General features: G+C 33.8%; 1 protein-coding gene across 4 annotated transcripts in view; it reads right to left on the bottom strand.

Annotated features, from left to right (window-relative positions):
- Nucleotides 1-21,653, bottom strand: part of Tc2n (tandem C2 domains, nuclear) — a 66,724-nt gene that overhangs the window by 20,859 nt on the left and 24,212 nt on the right. For 2 of the 4 annotated variants that reach the window (XM_087195488.1, XM_087195489.1), the window contains exons 9-12: nt 17,885-18,076; nt 16,413-16,524; nt 13,841-14,040; nt 11,797-11,871 (exon numbers count right to left, since the gene is read on the bottom strand). In XM_087195488.1, coding sequence (XP_087051614.1) covers nt 11,797-11,871; nt 13,841-14,040; nt 16,413-16,524; nt 17,885-18,076 — 579 coding nt within the window. Of the gene's footprint in view, nt 1-6,303; nt 11,872-13,840; nt 14,041-16,412; nt 16,525-17,884; nt 18,077-21,653 lie in introns of those variants that run through there. The other 2 variants (XM_004837060.4, XM_087195487.1) reach the window with 1 other exon arrangement.

Genomic DNA, 21,653 nt, shown 5'->3' on the forward strand with positions numbered 1-21,653 from the left:
GTACTTCTCTACAGTTTGTCATCCCTTAAGCTCAACTTTCCTTTCCTCTTACTTAAAAGGTATATTAAACCCCAAAATGGAATTGCCTCTTAAAGCCTCATTTTTTTTGTAAACTCACATACATGTAAATATTAATAAAAGCTGTATGTCTTTTCTCTTGTGAATCTACCATTTGTTAGAATGAACCTAAGTCTTCTAGCAATGAACCTAAGAAGGTGAAAGGAAAGTTGTCCTACTCAACAAGGGCTTTGTTGCCTACGTTAAGGATTTTGAACTGCAGATCAAATGCAACGGTCTCTAAGGTGTGACAATCAAATTTGCATTTAAAGAATATCACCAGACATGATAGTGGCACAGGCCTGTAATCCCAACTACTTGGGAGGCTGAGGCAGGAGGAAGTTTAGGCTAGCCTGCACAACTTAGCAAGTTCCTTTATCAAAATAAAATTTATAGAAGGGATGGAGATGTAGTTTAAGGGTAGACCAAAGGCCCCGGGTCTGATTCTCAGTACTGACAAACAAACAAACTCACTCTGGCTGCTGAGTAAAGAATAAACTGAACAGAATAAAAAGGAGTCAGAAAGACCATATATAGGGAAAGTATAGTATCCATGTGGGACATACTGTTTTTGAACAGCGAAGTTATAGCCATATATATGTGTGTGTGTATATATATATATAAAATATACATTATATATAATATACATGTATATATATAATATACATGTATATATATATGTGTGTGTGTGTGTGTGTATATATATATATATATCTTGCCCTTGGTTAGTGGTACAGAACTCCTAAAATGCTTGAAATTTTTAGTGATATCTTTTGCATATTGGGTTTTTGTCTCCAGTTCCTAAAATAGCCTCGGAGCAATTAAGGTGAAAGGAGAATCTTGGGTTATTCATAACAAGCTCCTTTCAACCACAACTGTGTGGATATATATATATATTTTGTTTGTTTGTTTGTTTGGGTACCGGGGATCGAACTCTGGACCTTGGGCTTTCGAGGCAGGAGGCGGAACCACTGAGCTAAATCCCCAGCCCCTCACAACAGAGTATATATTAATGAGACAACTTTTGGAAGTCCCCTAAGGATGAAGGATTGTTTGCCAGAGTAACCAACCTCATGATTTTGAGGTTTGGAACTTGAAGTCCCATCTTCTAACCTCTGGAAAAAGGAGAGGGACTAGAGATTGAGTTCAATTACCAATGCCCAGTGATTTAGTCGCATGCCTATCCAACAAAGCCTTCATAAAAGTCCTAACTACAGGAGTTCAGAGAGCTTTTGGGTTGGTGAACATAGAGAGGGGCTGGGAGGATGGCGCACCCTGAAGGGACATACAAGTTCCACACTCTTCCCCTGTACTTGCCCTATGCATTGCTTCCATTTGGCTCTTCCCCAGTCATATCCTTTATACTAAACTGGTATATAAATTGTTTCTGGCAAGTTAACAAACCTGAAGAGGGAAGCTGCAGTTTGTAGTCAAATGAGATAATGTAGGTGACCTTGGGACCCACCACTTGTGATCAGCATATGAAATGGCGGAGGGAGCAATATTGTGAAACTTGAACCCTTAACCTATGGGGTCTGTGCTAATCTCAGGTAATTAAGCTAAATTATAAGACACCCAGTTAGTGTCAACATAGAATTGGAGAATTGTTTGGAAAATCCACACATTTGGTGTCAGAAATGTTGTGAAAATAGAAAAAGTTTTTCCACTGACAAGGTGACTCCCAGGTTTCTGGGATGATCAACCAGGTGGATGACACCTTATAAACCTTTTAGTCAGATAAGGAAAAATGAAGACCAGATTTGTGGTAGAAATGGGAATGAAGTTTGGTTGAGAATATGCTTAAACAAAGATGTTACAGCAAGATCTGGATAGAGATATAAATTTGACAGGTGTTAGCTAGTAGACACAAAAATGGGTGAGGTTGCTCAGAGACTGTGTAGAGGATTTTTTTCCCCCTCCTATGGCACTGGGGGTTGAACCCAAGTCTTTGTACTGAACTACATTCCCAGATCACTTTTTATTTTTTTGAGACAGTGTCTCACTAAATTGCCCAGTCTGGGCTTGAACTTGTGATTCTCCTGCCTCAGCCTACCAGATTTCTGGGATTACAGGCATGCACCACCAGACTCATTTTATGGTTTCACTCATTAGGACTAGGGCTGAATCCTAAAGAACTCCCAATTTTTAAAGGTCAGGGCATTATGATGAGCCAAAAGGGAATGGACCAGGAAGATGACAATAAGCAGAGCATAATGACAGGAAAACTGAGGGAAGAAGTGTTTTCAGGACAGAAGAGATTTATTTTTCAGAAAGTTGATGAGTAACAAAGAAAAATATAAAAAGCAATTGTTAAGATTTCATGAGAAATGAAGGGGAGAACAGATAAGACAGAATCTAGAACAAAGTGATCTAGGAATATTTAAAAAGAAAAGACTAGAGAAGTCTGAATATAAGTGACTTAACAGATGCTATGCTGAGAAATAAACTCCTATGAGAATGAAAAAAAGAGCTTCTGGTGCCAGGAGAAATTTTCACTGACTACATGTGACTCATCTATAGAGTATATGCCCCAAGGGACTTTGGGAACCTGGAAAGACACTTCCTTGGGTAGCATGCTGCATTGTCTCCTGCTTTATCTAATGTCTCTGTCTTAATCCTTTTGAGCTGATATAAAAAATAACATAAACTGGGTAGCTTAATACAACAAACATTCCTCAGTTGTGGAGGCCAAGAAATTCAATATCAAGGGATCAGCAGATCAGTTTCTGGTGATGTTATGCTTCCTCACAAACAGCTATCTTTTCACATGGCAGATGGAAGAAGTGGTCACTCTTAGCTCTTTTATAAGGGGATCAATCCCATTTGTTAAGGCTGCAACCTAATAACCTGAGCATTTCCTAAAGGTCCACCTCCCAATACCATTATTTTGGAGGTCAGGACTTCAACATATGAATGGAAGGGGCATAAATATTCAGTCCATTTCAATTCCATGCATTCTTTCAACAATACTGGAAACTAACCCCCAAAACTATGTCTTCAGGGTTCTTTCCATTGAACACATCACCAACCAATTTTGAGATAGCCATGCACCAAGGAGATCTGAATGATGATACAAAGAATCCAGCAGGACAGCCTCAAAGAACAGAAGAGAATGGGCCTAACAAGTGGAATGGGAACCCAGAAAAGGCCAAGAAAATTCAGACTTACTGGCTTTTCTACATAAGGAGGCCAGGATAAAAATAAGCTTGTAGATATGATAGTAGATAGTTGAAGGAATGCAATATTTTCATTGTGATAAGGAAAGAATTCCTACTAAGAGTACAGAAAGGGGCAGGTGGATTAAAGATTAGTAGACAGTGGAGGGAAATAAGATTTATTTTTTAGTGAAAGAGCTGACAAAAGATAGGAAGACTGTTAGGCAAAGTGAGTGATCAGGTATAATAGTGTACCAACTGACTTGGTTTTGCGTATTTCAGGTTAAGGATCTAACAAACCTTTCCTAATTCCTTTAGCTGGATTTAATTCTTCTAAGTCTCCAAAGTATTTTACTCATACTTCAAATCCTGCTTTTCACTACAATTCTGCTTTGTATGGTTTTATTCCCCAACTAAAATATAAAATCTCAGTATAAACAATGATAGCTTATAGTATTTAATTATTAAATATATTATATAAAATGGGTCATTTAAAACTTTAGCTGTTTCTTGATCAAAACTCCATACATTAATCAAGAAAGATGAAAGGCTTGGAAATTAAACTAAAAGCCAATTTAGAGCCACAGTCAACCAAATTTATTTCTGCTAAACTGAATCTATTTTTATTATGAAGGATAGATATTATCATCCTTCTCCCTCAGAAACTAAAGGATGATGACCCAGAAGCTAATCTACAGCATGAGAATATGAAAAACAATACTAAATAAGTACCATCATTTAAGACATATCTCATTCAGTAGCTTAGCTCTGCATGGAATTAGCGACTTTTTACCATCTAAGAAGACATAAAACTTCTTCCCAGATACCTATTGCCATTATCAGAGTACCATGGTTTAATGTAGTTATTGATTATAATCATTATTTTTAAAGATCAGATTTTTTAGCAGATGAAAAATTCAGTTTAGTGTTCACCATTACATGATAGAACTCTAGATTAAAAACTTAAAATACCAAGAAGAGGAAGTTAAATAAAATTTCTACTAGGAAATTACTAAAAATGTAGGCAGCAATCACCTTCAGAAAATTTGTCACTCAAAATCCAGTTTTCGAGGGCTACATTAACTCTCTTAATATCTCTTAAACTCTTAAATCTGTATTTCAAAATAGATATAGTACTTCATTTGGGCCCATTTTTTTATAACTCTTTTAACTCAGTGTTTCAGCTAAAATTGCAAGCATTTGAACTTAATCCTGAACAAGAATTATGCACCAAGAGAACATTAGAAAATGTCCTTATAGCCATCAGATATGGACTTTTCACCTGTACTTTCCTCAGTATACCCTAAGGGAACACTAAACAAATATCCATACACTGAAAAGAGATGCGTATTTTTGAAATATCCATTACTGTCATGATAAGAAAAGTTGAAATTTATTGCAAATTTCTGAAATCATTCATAAATAATCAAATATTTGGTTAAACACACAGTGGCAATTTTTGCTGAAAATATAGCTTACAACAGCTGTAGAATATATTAGTATCAGAGAAATTCATGTAATTATACTTAAACAGAACTCCAGTTTAGGTTACTCCAGACCACAATTACATATGTTCAGAATTCCACTGGTTTCTTCACAATACTTTGATAAAAGTTGGAACTGATATACTTCACTAGTTGTTTCTCAGTGAGTTCTGCTTAAAAAAACCATACAAAACTAAATAAAAACCAAATAGTGATGCTACATTTTGACATGGGCTGTAGCTATTTAATTGTGTTAATCTGAAAGTTTATAAATAAATATTCTGTCATGGATTAGCACTGTGCAAACTACTGGCTATCAGTGTGACCCCTACACCATGGTTTCCTTTGGTCACTGGGCATCACTTTGGCCCCCTTTCCTTGTTACAAGTGGATAAAGTTCAAGAAAAGTCTAGGTAAATTAAAAAAGAAATGATTTTTGCATAGTATCTCATTTTAAAAATTATCAACTCCTACTTTTTCTTTTTCACAAGTGCCTATAATCGGAGAGTGTGTTTCTATTTACATTTCCACACAAAGCTTCAAAGAAACAATAAAAACATCAGCTATATTCAGTATCTCTTCACCTGAAAAAGGCTTAAGTAAACACAAATGAAAATATCTGGGATCTTAGTTCTGTCAATACTTTTCTACCTGAAAGATCTTTTACATGAAAGGTTTTCTTTTTATTGATTTATCTAGGATTTTAAGAAACCAAGAAGGCATAGTTTTCCCTCAAATTATATATTATACACATACTGAAAAATACTGTGAATTAAATAATTAAAATGGAATTAAATACATACAGTATCTACATATATTAAGTTTAGGAAGTGAAAGCATTAATAGAATGCAGAAAACAGCTAAAATAAAATTCCAGTATTTAAAAAATAAAAAGCCAGTTATTTATCATCTAAAAGCCAATAAATAGGCTTAATTCTTTGGTAGTTAGCAAAATGGTTCCATTTGCAAAAGATTTTCAGGGAAATAAAATTACTCTAACACTAACTAGAATGGTAGATGTGTGTCATCATACATTTATCAAAAACGACAGAATGTATAACACCAAGAAAGAACCCTAATGTAACCACAGACTTTAGGTGTCAATGTAGGTTTATCAGTTGCAATAAATGTACTATTCTTGTGTAGGATGTTGATACTATAGAAGGCTAGAGGGTTGGCAAGAGGTACATAAGAAATCTCTGTAACTTTCTATCAATTTGCTGTAATAAGCTTACAAGCACTGTAAAAAAAAAGTCTTTTTAAAAAACACAAATGGTTTCTCTCAAAAATTCAAAATCCACCTAAATGATTTGTTCTAAAAGTCCATGTGATTACTAATAATTTTTCACAAATTTAAAAATACTATCTCAAAATGCAGTGACAAAGAATACTTCTCAGTACCACTGGTACCACAGAGTCTAGGCAAAAGCACAGGGGATATAAATTATGTATACTTTGTAGTTTGAGGAGATGGTACCTAGGAAAGAGAATTATTTACTTATTTAAAATTAATTTTATTGGTACATTTTAAATATACATATTGATAATATTTATCATGAAATTTGTACCTGTACATATCTTGATTTTTTTCTCAATCCCCTCACCTCCCTTTAACCCTTCCCCTCATTTACAAAAGCTTTATTGCCACTTTTTCTTCATTTCATTTTGTTCTTTTCCTTTCTCCCTTCCCCCTCACTTGTTCCCCTTCTCCTTTGAACATTTTCTTTCCATTTCCCAATATCTATTATACATCTTGGTCCTTATTTTCACCTTGTTTCTCACAACAGACAAACCATGTGGTACTTAAACATGTGTGTCCCATTTATCTCACTTAAGAGTCCATCCATTTAGCTAGAAATGTCTCAAGCTTATCCTTCTTTATGGTATAGTAGTACTCCATTGTATAAAACATCTTCTTTATCCATTCATCAGTTGATGGGCATTTGGGCTGTTTCCAAGATTTAGCTATTACAAATTGTGCTGCTATAAACATGGGTGTCCCTGTATCACTGTGGTATGTTTTTAATTCTTTTGGTAAGATATCAAGAAGGGGAATAGCTGAGTCAAATGAAACTAGTTTTAGTTTTTTGAGGAATTTCTACACTGATTTCCACAGTGGTTGCACAGTCTACACTCCCAATAGTGGAGAAGGGTTCCTTTTCCCCCACAACCCTGACAGCATTTGTTATTGGTTGATTTTTTGATAATAGCCATTCTTTCTGGAGATGGAATCTCAGCATTGTTTTAATTTGCATCTCTTGAATTACCAGTGATGTTGAACATTTTTCATATACTTATTTGCTGTTTCTACTTCTTTATCTGAGAAGTGTCCATTCATTTTGGATGCCCATTTTTGGATTGGATCTTTAAATTTGAGGGGGCCTGATTTTTTTTGAGTTCTTTATATATTCTAGATATTACTCCTTTGTCTGAGGAACTGGCAAAAATTTTTTCCCACACTGTGGGTTGCATCTTCACTTTGTTTGTGGTTTATTTTGCTGGGAAGAAGCTTTTTAATGAGATTCCAGTTGTTAATTCTTTGTGATATGTCCTCTGTGATGGGGGTTTTGTTCATAAAGTCTTTGCCTACACCAGTGTTTTCAAGAGTTCTACCTATTTTATCTTCCAACAGACTTAGTGTTTCAGTTTTAATATTTAGATTTTGATCCATTTTTATTCTGGCTTAGTGCATGTTGAAAGATACTGGTCTCGTTTTAATCTTTGCCATGTAGAAAGCCAATTTTTCCAGCAACACTTATTAAAAAGGTTATCTTTCTTCCAGTGAAGGTGTTTGGCTCCTTTGTCAAAGATAAGATGGCTGAATATGTTTGTAATTTTTCTTTATCTTCTACTCTGTTCCATTGATCCTTGGGTCTGTTTTTTTGTTTTTCTTTTGGCCAGTACCATGCTGTTTTCATCACAGTACCTCTAGTGTAATTTCAAATCCGGGATTGTGATGCCTCCTGCCTTGCCTTTGTTGCCCAGAATTGTTTATGCTATTCTAGGTCTCTTCTGATTCCAAATGAATTTTAGGATTGTTTTTTCTAGTTCTGTGAGGTATGCTAATAGTATTTTGATTGGGATTACATTAAATCTGTATAACAATTTTGGGAGTATGGCAATTTTCACTATATTGGTTCTTCCTACCAAGAACAAGGGCTATCTTCCCATTTTCTGATACCCTCTTTGATCTCCTTTTTCAGAGTACTATAGTTTTTCATGTAAAGGTTTTTTTACTTCCTTCAGTAGATTGATTCCTAGGTATTTCATTTTTTTGGATGCTATTGTGAAAGGTGTAGTGTTCCCAATTTTTCTGTTTGTTTTTTGTGTACAGGAATGCTATTGATTTTTGTGGGTTGACTTTGTGTCTAGCTATGCTACTGAATATGGTTATTTAATCTACAAGTCGTTTGGTGGAGTTTTGGGGTCTTCTATGTATAGTACTATGTCATCTGCAAATAATGATAGTTTAATTTCTTCCTTTTCTATCCTTATTCTTTTTATTTCTCTTGTCTAATTGTTTTGGCTGTTTCCAGAACTATACTGAATAAAAGTGGTGACAGTGGACATCCTTGTCTTCTTCCTGATTTTGGAGTGAAAGTTCCTGTTTGTGTCCATTTAGTATGATGTTGGCTGTTGGTTTGTCACAGATGGTTTTTTATCAGACTGAGATAAAGACCATGCATTCCAATTTTCTGCAGGGTTTTTATCATGAATGGGTCTTGAACTTTGTCAATTGCTTTTTCTGCCTCTCTTGAGATGATCACATGGTTTTTATCCTTGGCACTGTTAATATAGTACATTATATTTGTTGATTTGCATATGTTGAACCATCCCTGCATCCTTGGGATGAGTCCTACTTGGTCAGGATGTATAATCTTCTTGGTGATTTCCTGCATTGTTTGCCAGATGAAAAAATATAGATTTTTTTTTTTAATCTATGTTCATTAGGGAGATAGGACTGTAGCTCTTTTTTTTTTTTGGTTGGTTCCTTCTCTGGTTTTGGAATCAAGATAATGCTTACTTCCATGAATGAATTTGGGAGTACTGCTCCCCTTTCAATTAAAAAGTCTGAGAAGTAGCAGTATTAGGTCTTTTCTAAATTTCTTGTAGAATTCAGCAGTGAATCTGTTAGGGCCTAGGCTTTTCTTTGTTGGTAGGTTTTGTAATTACTTTTTAATTTCATTGACAATATGGGGTTTAAAATTTTTATATCTTCTCAATTCAGCTTTGATAATTCATATGTATCTAGGAATCTGTCCATTTCTTCTGTTTTCCATCTGATTAGAGTGCAAATTCTTGAAGTAGGTATTGATCTTCTGATTTCCTGAAGAATCTGTTGAGATTTCACCCTTTTCATTCCTAATTGGATGGATTTGAGTTTTTTCTTTCCTTTTATAAGGTTGGATAAAGGCTTGTATATTTTATCTTTCAAAGAACCAACTCTTTGATTCATTGTATTGTTTTCTTAGTTTCCACTGCATTAATTTCTGCTCTGATCTTTATAATTTTCTCCCTCGTACGAGTTTTGGGCTTGACTTCCTCTTCTTTTTCTAGAAGCTTGAGGTTCAATGTCAGATTGTTTATTTGAGGTAGCTGTTTTTCTGATATGGAAATTCACTGCTATATATTTCCCTCATAGGGATGCTTTCACTGTGTCCCATAAGTTCTGTTATGTTGTGCTGGCATTATCGTTTAATTTAGAAATTGTCTAATTTCTTCCTTAATTTCACCTGTGGCCTACTGGCTATTCAGGAGGGTGTTAATTTCCATGTGTTTATGAAGTTCTTGTGATTTCTTTTTGCCACTGATTTCCAATTTCATTGCATTATGGTCTGATAATATGGATGGGATAATTTTAATTCCTTCGCATTTACTTAAGCATGTTCTATGAGCTAGTATGTGGTCTATTTTGGAGAATGCCCTATAGGCAGCTGAGAAGAGTATGTATTTTGATGTTGAGGTGGAACACTCTGCAGACATCAACTAAGTTCATTTGTAAAAAAATTGGTTCATTCCTGATAACTGTTTACTTTTTTGTCTAGTTGATCCATCTATTTGTGACAGTAGGGTATTGAGGTTCCCCATTACAACTGTATTAGTGCTTATTTGATTTTTCATGTCTATTAATATTTGCTTTATATAGTTGGGTGCAGTGGTATTTGGTACATTTATATTTATGATTGTTATCTCTTCCTCTTGGACTGTTCCCTTAGCAAGCATGTAGTAACCTTCTTTGTCTCTCTTGATCCATCTTAGCTTTTCTCTGCAAATAGAATAGCTACCAGTGCTTTTTTCTGGGTTTCTGTCACACGGAGTATTGTTTTCCATCCTTTGACTTTCAATATATTAATTTCTTTTTGAGTTAAATGTGTTTCTTGATTCATTCTGCCAGTCTGTTTTTTTCAATTGGTGAATTGAGACCATTTATATTGATGATCACAACTGATATGCATTGACTTATCCTTGTCATGTTATTTTCCTGTTGTTGGTTCCCTTTCTTTCCCCTCTGTTTAATTACTTGCCTTCTCTGGTGGATTCACTCTGTTGGAATTCATGGAGTTGTAGTCTTCGTTATCTTTTTCTAGAATGTTCTTCAAAACATGTTGGGGTGCTGGTTTGGTGGTCATGAATTTCTTCAGGTGTTTGTTGTCATGGAAGTATTTTATTTCTCCATCAATTATGAAAGATAGTTTTGTGGGGTACATCAATCTGAGTTGGAGGTTGTTTTCTTTTAGGGCTTGAAACACTTCACTCCAAGCTCTCCTTAAGGGTTTGTGTTGAGAAGTCTGGTGTAATTCTGATGGGCTTTCTTTTATAGGCGATTTGTTTCTTTTCTCTAACAGGTTTTAATATTCTGTTCTTGTGCTGAATTTCTGGAATCTTGACTGTTATAGAGAATTATTTATTTGGAAAGATTTTTAATGAGATACATAGAACAAAGGACTTGGAATAAAAAAGGAAAGCTTCTATTATAGCAAGATACACTTCTGGCCTAAAATATCATCATCCATTTCTTGGCATTTGAAGGACCAAGTAAAAAAGAAAAAAATGGAAGACCAAGGACACAGAGTCTGTGGCATACTTATTAGCAAAGAGAAAGTCAAGTTTTCCAACATTAGGGATAGTGTCATTTGTTTCTCAAATAAACCATTCTTTTCGGCCACAGCTCTTATGGCCAACTAAAGCTGAAGTTATATTCATATACTGAATTCTTATATAAACCTGAAAGAAACCTGCAGCAAATACTTATTTGCTATACAGCATCATCAGGTATGGTTATTAAAAAACATAAAAAATACTCTAAAATTATAGATTATGAAATAAATAATTTATATTTAAAAACTAAAATAAAGTGATTATCATAAATGCTGAATTTGCTATTTAATTCTGCTAATTAGGATGAAGCATATGGATGATCTTTTTATTTCAGCTCCAAATGAAACAAAGAGTAAAATATCTGAAGGAGGAAAATAGTAAAATACATACATTCTGGGTCTCCAATTAAACCTTAGCCTTCTGGTGTTTTCATTTATTCTTTCCTAAGTGTAGTTTTCTATTTCTGAAGTTTCTTGGTGATAAGTCATTTACAAAGTGGTAATATAATGCCATATAGGTAAGAAATTATAAACACAGAGCAAAAACATTTCCTAAATACAGAAAATACTGTAGTTGAAATGGTTCAATTCATTTTTGCCAAGACAAAATATATAGGAAGAGATGAACATTGGAAACAAGATCTAATCTATAATTTCTAGTACTAGAATAGTGGGAAAGTCTTCTAAATGTCTAAAAGTGCTAACAGGAACTTGATATACTAGGTTTTGGATATCCAGATAAAGCTTTAAAAAAACCCAAAAACATTGCTTAGAAATACCTATCTACAGTTAATATTCTCATAGACTTTTTAGTACTATGCTTTTATTTTATTATATTTGGACACTATTTTAAAGGATTCCCTTCACTTTGGATATCTGAAAATTCATTACACTTTTTAGCAAATTGAAATTGTATGTCTTCTAATAGACTATCAAGTTGTTTCTTCACCAAACTGATGTGTAAAGTCAAGATGGATTTAATTTGTGCCACTTGGTAACAACCTTTTCTGGATTTGCAATTGTCTCTTTCCATTGGTTCACTGCTTCAATGCTGTTACTGTCTTCACTTATCCAAACCTGTAAAGGAACAATATAATCATTTAACTTGATGCAATAATGATTAACTCAGTTCAAACAATTACTCTTACTGATAAAAAGATATTTGGAAGTTTGGTATATAGAATTTTAAGTAAATATCTTACTAGTTTCCCAAAAGTTAGATTAACTCCTCCATTTGATGCTTAAATGTTAAAACATTTAACCTGTTTAGGTATTCCAAAGGCTCTTTTATACAATCTCATTCAATTAAAAAAATTCAAGGTGGGATATTACAAAATCATTTCCCCTGAAACAGTCATGAGTCTTTTTTTATTCAAAATAGGAGCTGAATTTAAAATTGATCCTGACCACTCAAAAACACTTCTGTAGAGATTAAACTGAAGTTAATGATTTAAATTAGTAAATAAGATGCATTTAAGCACTTTTTACATTAAATAAAACCCTCTCAACTGAAATTTAATCTTAACTGAAATTTAACAAATAGTCATTCTTTATTCATAGTAATTTCATAGTACTTATTTCATATATAATTTTAGGTAATACATATAAATTTACTTGGGAAAACTATATGGTATTATGCATGGTTACATATCATGATGGTCACATGTCAGGGAGACAAGATTGACAAGGAATCAAAAAATCCAAATTCTTACCTTAGCACTAACATATGATATTATGTTGACATTAAATTCTCTGGATACTCAGTTTCTAATTCTTTTAAGTAAAGAAATTAGAGTAGGTCATTGGTTTTCAAACTTTTTCCTTTTCATTCCTTGTATGAAGAAACTTTCCTTCAAATAATATCTTACAAAAAACCACAATACATGAAACGGATAACATTAGAGTGTTTTGGTTGACAAAGGAGTGGGAGAACTTGAGTTCTCATGTGGTTATGCCATCAAGGTAGCACCTAAGGCTATCAGAGAAGCTATGGGGAGTAGACAACTATCAAGAACCTTTCCAGAACTGTTAGCCTGAAAAATCATCTTTTAAGTAAATTTCCTATTCCAATCATACATGATAGCTGAGGTTTGATGATACAGGAAAACTTTAATTGAATTGAATTCCTAGGCTCCTAGCTATGAAAAGTATGATAATTTCATGAAATTCTTGAATTCAAACTCTTTTCTAAATAAAAATAAATGCAGGAACATAACTACAACATTTAAAATGAATAATTTAGGTAAATTATATGAATAAGTGAGTCAAAGAGTTGATATCAATCTTTGAAAATTCATATATATATATATATATATAATTTGAGGATTTCACGTAGACTGTGAGTAACATCATATTGTCAAGCAGAAGCTTTTAAACCAGTAATGTAGATTTCAGAATTTAAAGGTGGCTCAAACAACTGTAATTAAGACAAAGATAAAAGATAATGGACAGCTGCCACTACTAATCTACTGAGAATAAGGAAAAAAATTAAAAAGGGGAACAAGTTCCTACAGGATTGGCAAGTAAGCCTTGTTATAGTGGCTTATACAATAGAAATTTTTAAATAGATTAATTGAAATACCAGAATTGACTACAATATCTCAACCTCTGTAAAAATGTTTTCTAGGAATTCAAAATCTAACATAACTTAGTTAACAGCATATAAAAAGTGTTCATGTTAAACATTAAATTGAAGTGAAACAAACTAATTTGATAGCCAAATATCTTGAAAAGTTTGACTTGAATACTTAATGTTCTCCCTTTCTACAAAGGAGTCAGTAGTACTGAAAAACTAAAAAAATATTATTTTTAAAAGTTGACAAGCTTAGAAAATGGCTTAATGATAAGTCTGATCAATCAGAAATTCTATCTCCTTGTATTAAAGAAAAAAAATCTAACAAAATTTGATTTTTGTGGCAATACACTTAATTTATCCTAAAGAATCTTACTCTATTCAACTTCAACTTTATCCTGTATTGCCTTTGTTAACTGCTTAAATGTGTAGAAAGATACAAAGAAGAAATTCAAGACAAAACCCCCTACTAACCTGGCCCACAAAGTGTTTTCTTCTGACAGAGCTTCGACTATAAAGCTTAAAGAGAAAAACAATGTCTTTTTCACTCTGTATAAGTGGAAAAATCATAGTCTCGCCCCATTTTACTCTTCCATTGGTGGCCTTCAGTAAACGTGTCTTCTTCTTATAAATCAATTCTCCTGAGCTAAACATTCCCACTTTCACAAAAAAACCTATGAAACAAGAAATTCTGACTTTAGAAATTTTATTTAAAATACCACATAAAGATATATATCTACACGTTATGTTTTGTGTAAAAAAATATATAAATAGGCCTTTTTAAAGGTTTAAAGAGCTATTATTTGATACCTGAAAACATCTCTAGTCAACTTCATAACTTTTACCACACTTTACAGATAACTACTATATCCTCAAATGAATTTTAATCTTCCTCTAGTTTGAACAACATGGAATTGTAGGCATAAATAACATTTGGCAGCAGAGGAGTACATGTTAAAAAGGATTATACAAAAGAGAGGTGCCAACTCATTGGACATTGAGAGTATTTCAAAATTTTATATTTGAAAAATTATTTGTTTGAGACTTCAGTTAAGTATATGCCCATTAGAAAAAAAATCTATTCTTTTTAAAAAAATTATTTTTATTGGTACATATTAGGTATACAATATAATGACATTCAGCATTGGAGATTTGTGCCTTTACATAATATATCTTAATTCTTATTTTTTCCCCATTCCCCTGCCCTCCCTTCAACCCCTCCAACCCTCTCTATTTACAAAGACTTTATTTCCATCTTTTCATTTTTTTATGTTAATTCCATTTCCTTCTTTCCTTTCTCCTACCCCTCCCACTTCCCTTTTCCCTTTGTCCCTTTTCTTCCTATTTCACATTATCTATTATACATTTTGATCCTTATTTACACTTTCAGTTTCTTATACCAGAGAAACTATTTGTTCAGAGTGGTACAGTTTGTAATAGCTAAAACTTGGAAACAGCCCAGTTGCCCATCAACTGGAGACTGGATAAAGAAAATGTGTTTTTTAAAATAAAATGGAGTACTACTCAACCATAAGAATGAGAAGTTAGAGACATTTATGGCTAAATGGATGCACATTGAGGTAATACTTTTAAGTGAAATAAATAGGACACACATGTGTAAATAAAAAAATTCTATTCCTTAAGTTTGACATGCAGAGCTTCCAACAATGTTACAAGAGTTTGCATGAACTATTCTTCCCATAAATAATAATAAGCATTGGGAAAAATATACCTAACACCAAAGACTGATCAAAAATCAGGAAAAAGAGTGAAGGGAAGTCAACTTTTACAAATTAGAAACTGCACTAGGGAAAATTCACATTGATATATCTGAAAGATATGAAACATCTGAGCTGGGGGTGTAGTTCAGTGTAGAGTGCTTGCTTAGCATACACAGGACAACAAGACAGGCCTCAGTTCAGTGTCCAGTACTGCACAAGTGGTAGATTTTAGAATGAATATATATATATATATGACCTTCCTAGTCTGACACATGATGCCTACAGCTCAAGCAGAAAGTGCTAATATTTTTATTTTAGGATTTTTTTCATCTACCTGACACAAGTGATATCAATCTATAGTTATTTTTTTTTGGTGTGATATTCATTCTATTTTATTTTATTTTTTTTGTACCAGGGATCAAACTCTGGTCCTTGCACTTGTGCAGCAGGTGGCGAAACCACTGAGCTAAATCCTGGGCCCTTCATTCTATTTTGATATCAAGAATATGTTAACCTCACAGAATCATGTTTTCTATGTTTTTAGCATGTTTTTAAAAAGTTTATACAGAATAGGAATTATATATTCTTGAGAGTTTGGTAGAATCTTACAGTAAAATTATCTTGGCTCAGTGCTTTTTATTAGAGGCAGTTTGTTAACTACCTTTTCATGGTATTCTTTTAAAATTTCTTCTTGAGTTAATTTCTTAGAAAATCATTTCTTTTGTATGGATATCCAAATTTATTAGTATAATTATACATGAGGCTGCATACATTAATTATGAGACTGTCATCTATTATCAAATGTCTTCTGAATTTGAAATTAAATCCTCTTCTTTGTTCAGAATATCATTCATATTTTCCTTACTTTTTGCTTCATGTAACCAGCTAGATTTATCTAATAATCCTTTCAAAGTAAAAGCTTTTGGTGTTGTCTCTGTATTAGTCAACTTCAAATTTAGCTTTAATTTTACTTCTATAGTCCTATGTTTGCTGTTTTTCTATATTCTGGAGTTAAATGCTCAGTTTCATTTATTTTTAGTCTTTCTAGCTATAGTGGACATCTATTGCTTTTGCCATCTCTGGATAGTTCTTTTCCATTGGTAGAAAAAAAAAGAGCACTCTTATCCTCCTCTCAGCCCTTGAGGTAGGGCTGACCTTAGACCTCCATATCTAGGGGTGGCCAAGTGAACCAGGTCTAGCCAATCAAAGTATCATAACTACTGGTTGTTTATCCAGTGAAGATTTTAATCCACTGATCTCTTGATGCTTATCTAATTGTAACCTCTCTCTGCATTTGATGCACTTTGAACCACTGATATGCTTACTCAAAGTCAGAGGTGTTGAGCTTGGAAGATACTGTGCCTCAAGAATTTGCAGCTGAATCCTGCTATTTACTGCTTGAAAACAAGTCCCCAGTTCAAGTTCTGCATGGCAAACCTACATATAAAAAAATGCCATTCAATAATTAATAAATTTAGAATAATAAACTTTAGAAATATTTCAAAAATTCAAATATAAGGCACTATAGTTAGAAAATCTGAAAGCATTGTTTTCTATTGATATTCATAGCCATAAGTTAAAGAGAAAGTTATCAAGATAAATGTCATATATTCTATAAATTGAAGGTATTAACTTGCATAGGTTCTGAAAATACAAGTTATATCTACATACTGAACTTTAAAAAAAAACAAAAAGACAATTCAACTTAAAAACAAATTAAATTCCTAAGTAGTATTACTGAAGAAATTGCCAGTGAAATTAACCAAATACGCTGTACTTTTAAAAGAATTATATGTTGTCAAATTATTTTTAAGAGTAAATTAAATATGGTTTAAAAGTATGTATGATATTATTTTTTCTAATTTTAGAAATCAGAGTAGGTACTACCAAAATAAAAGACAAGATTCCTAAAATAAATAGATTTGTGGATTAAGAGTTGAATTGCTACTCTGAATGGAAGCAGGCCAGAGAAAGCTGGAAGGGAGGAAGCTAGTCAAAGCAATGAGGCAGTAAATAATAAGGAAAAGGTCAAAGAAAACCTGAGGCAAACAGTAAAATGAAGGAGACTTAGAGAAGGGGTAAAATGAAAATGTGCTCTTTGGTATTTCTGGTCATCAGCAAAAGACAGTTGGTAAATTTGTCTGTGAAATATAACACAAACTAGTCTACTTATATGGATTACAAAACCCCCAGAGTGAAAAATAAGAGAAATACAAAGCTGTTCAAATACAGAAACATTACTGTCCATGCATCAAAAAGAATAAGAATGAGACTAAGGCAAGAACATAACATTTACAGATCTTACTAAGATTTAGCACACCCAAGTTTATTTACCAATGGAGAAAGAAAAATGGTAATGTTAACTTTTGTCAATTATTCTGCTAGTAATGGTGGTGCATGCCTATAATCCCAGCACTTGAGAGGGAGGCTGAGGCAGGAGGATAGCCATGAGTTCAAGGACAGCCTGCACCACATAGCACAGTGATGCCAAACCTTTTAGAGCTTTCAGTGATAACAAACAGCCCACTGCAGCACACGTGCTATAGGTTTACTATCACTGAAATAGTGAGTTTAAGGTCAGCCTGAATTACATAGCAAGACCTTGTCTCAAAACAAAACAAAAAACGAAAACAACAAATTATTTCTAAAATATTTTTAAGTGATATCATTGCTTTTTTGAGGGCGTTCTTGATCCTCTTATATTCTAGTGTGCAAATTATTCTCCAACAAAAGCCAATCCATTAAACCATTCTAAAAGTATAAAATACTTTTAACATATCATACTATTAGCACTTACAGATATTTTTGAAGGTGGTATTATATCCAAAGAGTAATCCATTTCCTGTGTGCTAAGAGTTCTGAGTGATAGAGAACATTCTCCAATGGTTTTCTTCTTGGGAGTCTGGGTTTGAATCTTAAATACAAGCCTCACAGTTTGTAGATGTTGCAGTTTAATAGCAAATACAAAAGTTTCCATAAATTCAATAGCCTTAAAAATAAAACGTATAAAATATACAAATAAGAGGACTGAAAAGAAAGGTTGACATATCTTTCAAAATAATATTTTATTTTACATCTAGGAAAGTTTTTTTTTTTTGGTACCAGGGATTGAACTCAGGACCTTACGCTTGTGAGGCAGGTGGTGGCACCACTGAGCTAAATCCCCGGCCCAAGGAAAGATTTTTCTTTTTTTTAATTCTTTTATTGGTACATTGTAGGTATACAACACAATTACATTTCTCACTGGGAATTGTACCTTTATATAATGCATCTTGGTTCTTATTTTTTCCCCCATTCCTAGCCCTCCTTTCATGCCCTCCTCTCTTCCCTATTTACAAAGACTTTATTTCCATTTTTTCCATTTCTCATCATTTTTCCTTTCCCTTCTTTCCTTTTCCCTACCCCTCCCACTACCCCTACCCCTTTGGACCTTTTCTTCCTATTTTATATTATCGATTATTCATTCTAATCATTGGTATATTTTAGGTATACAATATAATGACATTCATCATTGGAAATTTGCACCTTTACATAGTCTCTCTTGGTTCTTATTTTTCACCCTTGCCCAGCCCTCCCTTCAACCCCTCCAGTCCTCCCCATTTACAAAGATTTTGTCCCTATTTTTCCATTTTCTCATATTAATACCATTCCCTTCTATCCTTACCCCTAGCCCTCCCACTTCCTTCCCCTTTGCCCCTTTTCTTCCTATTTCACATGACCTATTATACATTTAGTCCTTATTTACACTTTCAGTTTCTCACACCAGAGAAACTATTCGGTATTTACACAAGTGTGTCCTATTTATTTCACTTAAGAGTATCGCCTCAATGTGCATCCATTTAGCTATAAATGTCTCTAATTTCTCGTTTTTTATGGCTGAGAAGTACTCCATTTTATTAAAAAAAACCACATTTTCTTTATCCAGTCTCCAGTTGATGGGCATTTGGGCTGTTTCCAAGTTTTAGCTATTACAAACTGTGCTGCTATGAACATGGGTGCACATATATCACTGTGGTATGATTCTTTTAATTCTTTGGGGAAGATCCCCAGCAGTGGAATAGTGGGGTCAAATGGGACTTCTAGTCCTAGTTCTCTGAGGTATCTCCATACTGATTTCCACAGTGGTTGCACCAATCTACACTCCCACCAGCAGTGGAGCAGGGTTCCTCTTTCCCCACAGCCCCACCAGCATTTGTTATTGGTTGATTTCATGATAGCAGCCATTCTTTCTGGAGTGAAGTGGAATCTCAGTGTTGTTTCCATTTGCATCTCTCAAATGACCAGTGATGTTGAACATTTTTTCATGTATTTATTTGCTATTTCTACTTCTTTGTCTGAGAAATGTCTGTTCATTTCAGATGCCCATTTTTGGACTGGGTCTTTAAATTTGGAAGGTCTGATCTTTTTAAGCTCTTTATAGATTCGAGATAGTAGACCTTTGTCTGAGGAAGAGCAGGTGAACATTTTTTCCCAATTGTGGGTTGTCTCTTCACACTGCTGGTGGTTTCTCTTGCTGTGCAGAAGCCTTTTAAGAAGAAGTGATCCCACTTGTTGATTGTTTGTGCTAGTTCATGGCAACTGAGGTTTTCTTCATAAAATCTTTTCCTACACCGATATCTTCAAGGGTTCTACCTAACCTCTGTTCCAACTGGTTCAGAGTTTCTATTTTAATATTTAGATCTTTAATCCATTTTGATTTTAGTTTAGTGCATGGTGAGAGATACAGGTCTACTTTTAAACTTTGGCGAGTTGAAGCCCAATTTTTCCAGCACCATTTATTAAAGAGGCTATCTTTCCTCCAGTGAGAGTGTTTGGCTTCTTTATCGAAGATGAGTTGGCTGAGTGTGTCTGACGTTGTTTCTGCATCTTCTAATCTGTTCCACTGGTCCTCAAGTCTGTTTCTTTGCCAGTACCATGCTGTTTTTATCACAGTAGCTTTGTAGTATAGTTGCAGGTTAGGGATTGTGATACCCCCTGCCATGTCTCTGTTACCTAGAATTGCTTTTGCTATTCTGGGTCTCTTCTTGTTCCAAATGAATTTTTGGATTGTTTTCTCTATGTCTATGAAATATGCTGCTGGGATCTCAATTGGAATTGCATTAAATCTATATAGCAGTTTTGGAAGTATGGCCATTTTCACTATATTAATCCTTCCTACCCAGGAGCAGGGGATGTCTGTCCATTTTCTGATATCATCTTCAATCTCTCAGGGAAAGATTTTTTTACAGTGATAAAAATATTTTTAATGTAAATGAAAATGAGAAGGGCCAAAACTTGTTTTTCTAGTTTATCTTGAATACTACTTTCTGTAACCTCATAAATAATCTTTTTAATTACTTAGGAATTTTCAGGTCAGTATCAACATCAAGCTCACCAGAATATAGCTTTTTACTTTTCAAAAATTAGAAGTTTTACAACTTTGGTTCTAGAGCATTTTTCCTGCCACTTACCACATTCTCCAATAGTTGAAGGTGGTTTAAGAATCACATATAAGAGCACAATCAATACTTAGATTTTAACTTTTCTCATTGAGGGCAGAATTATCTCTTTAACAAAGACCAGACCAGACTATTCTTTGCTATATACTATCTTCTTATCATGTTTAAGCACATCCTTTGAAAAGGTAAGATACCTGGGCAGCTAATATAAATATTTTGGATACTGTGCCCCAAATTTTACTCTTATTATATATAATCACATATGTCTATCCAGTCAGAATTGTGATTTTTTTTTTTTTTGTACCTGGGATCAAACTCAGGACCTTGTGCTTGCTTGCAAGGCAGGAGGTGGAACCACTGAGCTAAATCTCCAGCCAGAATTGTGTTTCTAAGAGCCTTCCATCCACTAAGATATCTTTCTTTTTTAGACACTCAAACCATCAGATAGCACCAATAATATATTATACATAAAGTGCTTAACAAGCTTACAAATTAAGCAAGAGTGCTGGTTTACTTCACATTTGCCACATTTTGCCAAAATAAGGATCTCCCAAACAACCTGATATATAAAAATAAATTTTAAAAACAAAAGATTCCATACAGGTTTTAATATAAGAATATTTTTCCTAACTTTTTCTAAGTTAACTTAGTTACACTTGAAGACCAAAAATTAAGATGTTTAATTTGGAAAGTATTCATCCTTGAGTGTTAGGATTATAACCAGAGTTAAGATTTATTTCCATGTCAACTTTCTTTAAAAAAATTTATTAGTACATGTTCACAGTACATGATGATAACATTTATTGTGGGGAGTTGGTACATGTACAAAATACATCTTAATTCTTCTTTTTTTTTTCCAGTACCGGGGATCAAACTCGGGTCCTTGCGCTTGCGCAGCAGGTGGCGAAACCACTGACTAAATCCCCGGCCCCTATTCTTCTTTTTTTAATTCCCTACTCTGCCTTCCCCTCTCTGCAGCTCTTAGTTCCCTTCCTGTTTGCAAAAGCCATGCAGACTTTCTATGATGCATATTTTCACAAAGTGAGATCTTGATATATACACATACATATTCACATCCCAACTTTTGATTGCTCTTTATTTCATTTATTAAGAACACTTTTCCATATC

Source organism: Heterocephalus glaber, unplaced genomic scaffold (assembly GCF_053883595.1).
Source record: "Heterocephalus glaber isolate CG9 unplaced genomic scaffold, H.glaber_assembly_v1.0 deba00001608, whole genome shotgun sequence".
NCBI classification, from domain to species: Eukaryota; Metazoa; Chordata; class Mammalia; order Rodentia; family Bathyergidae; genus Heterocephalus; species Heterocephalus glaber.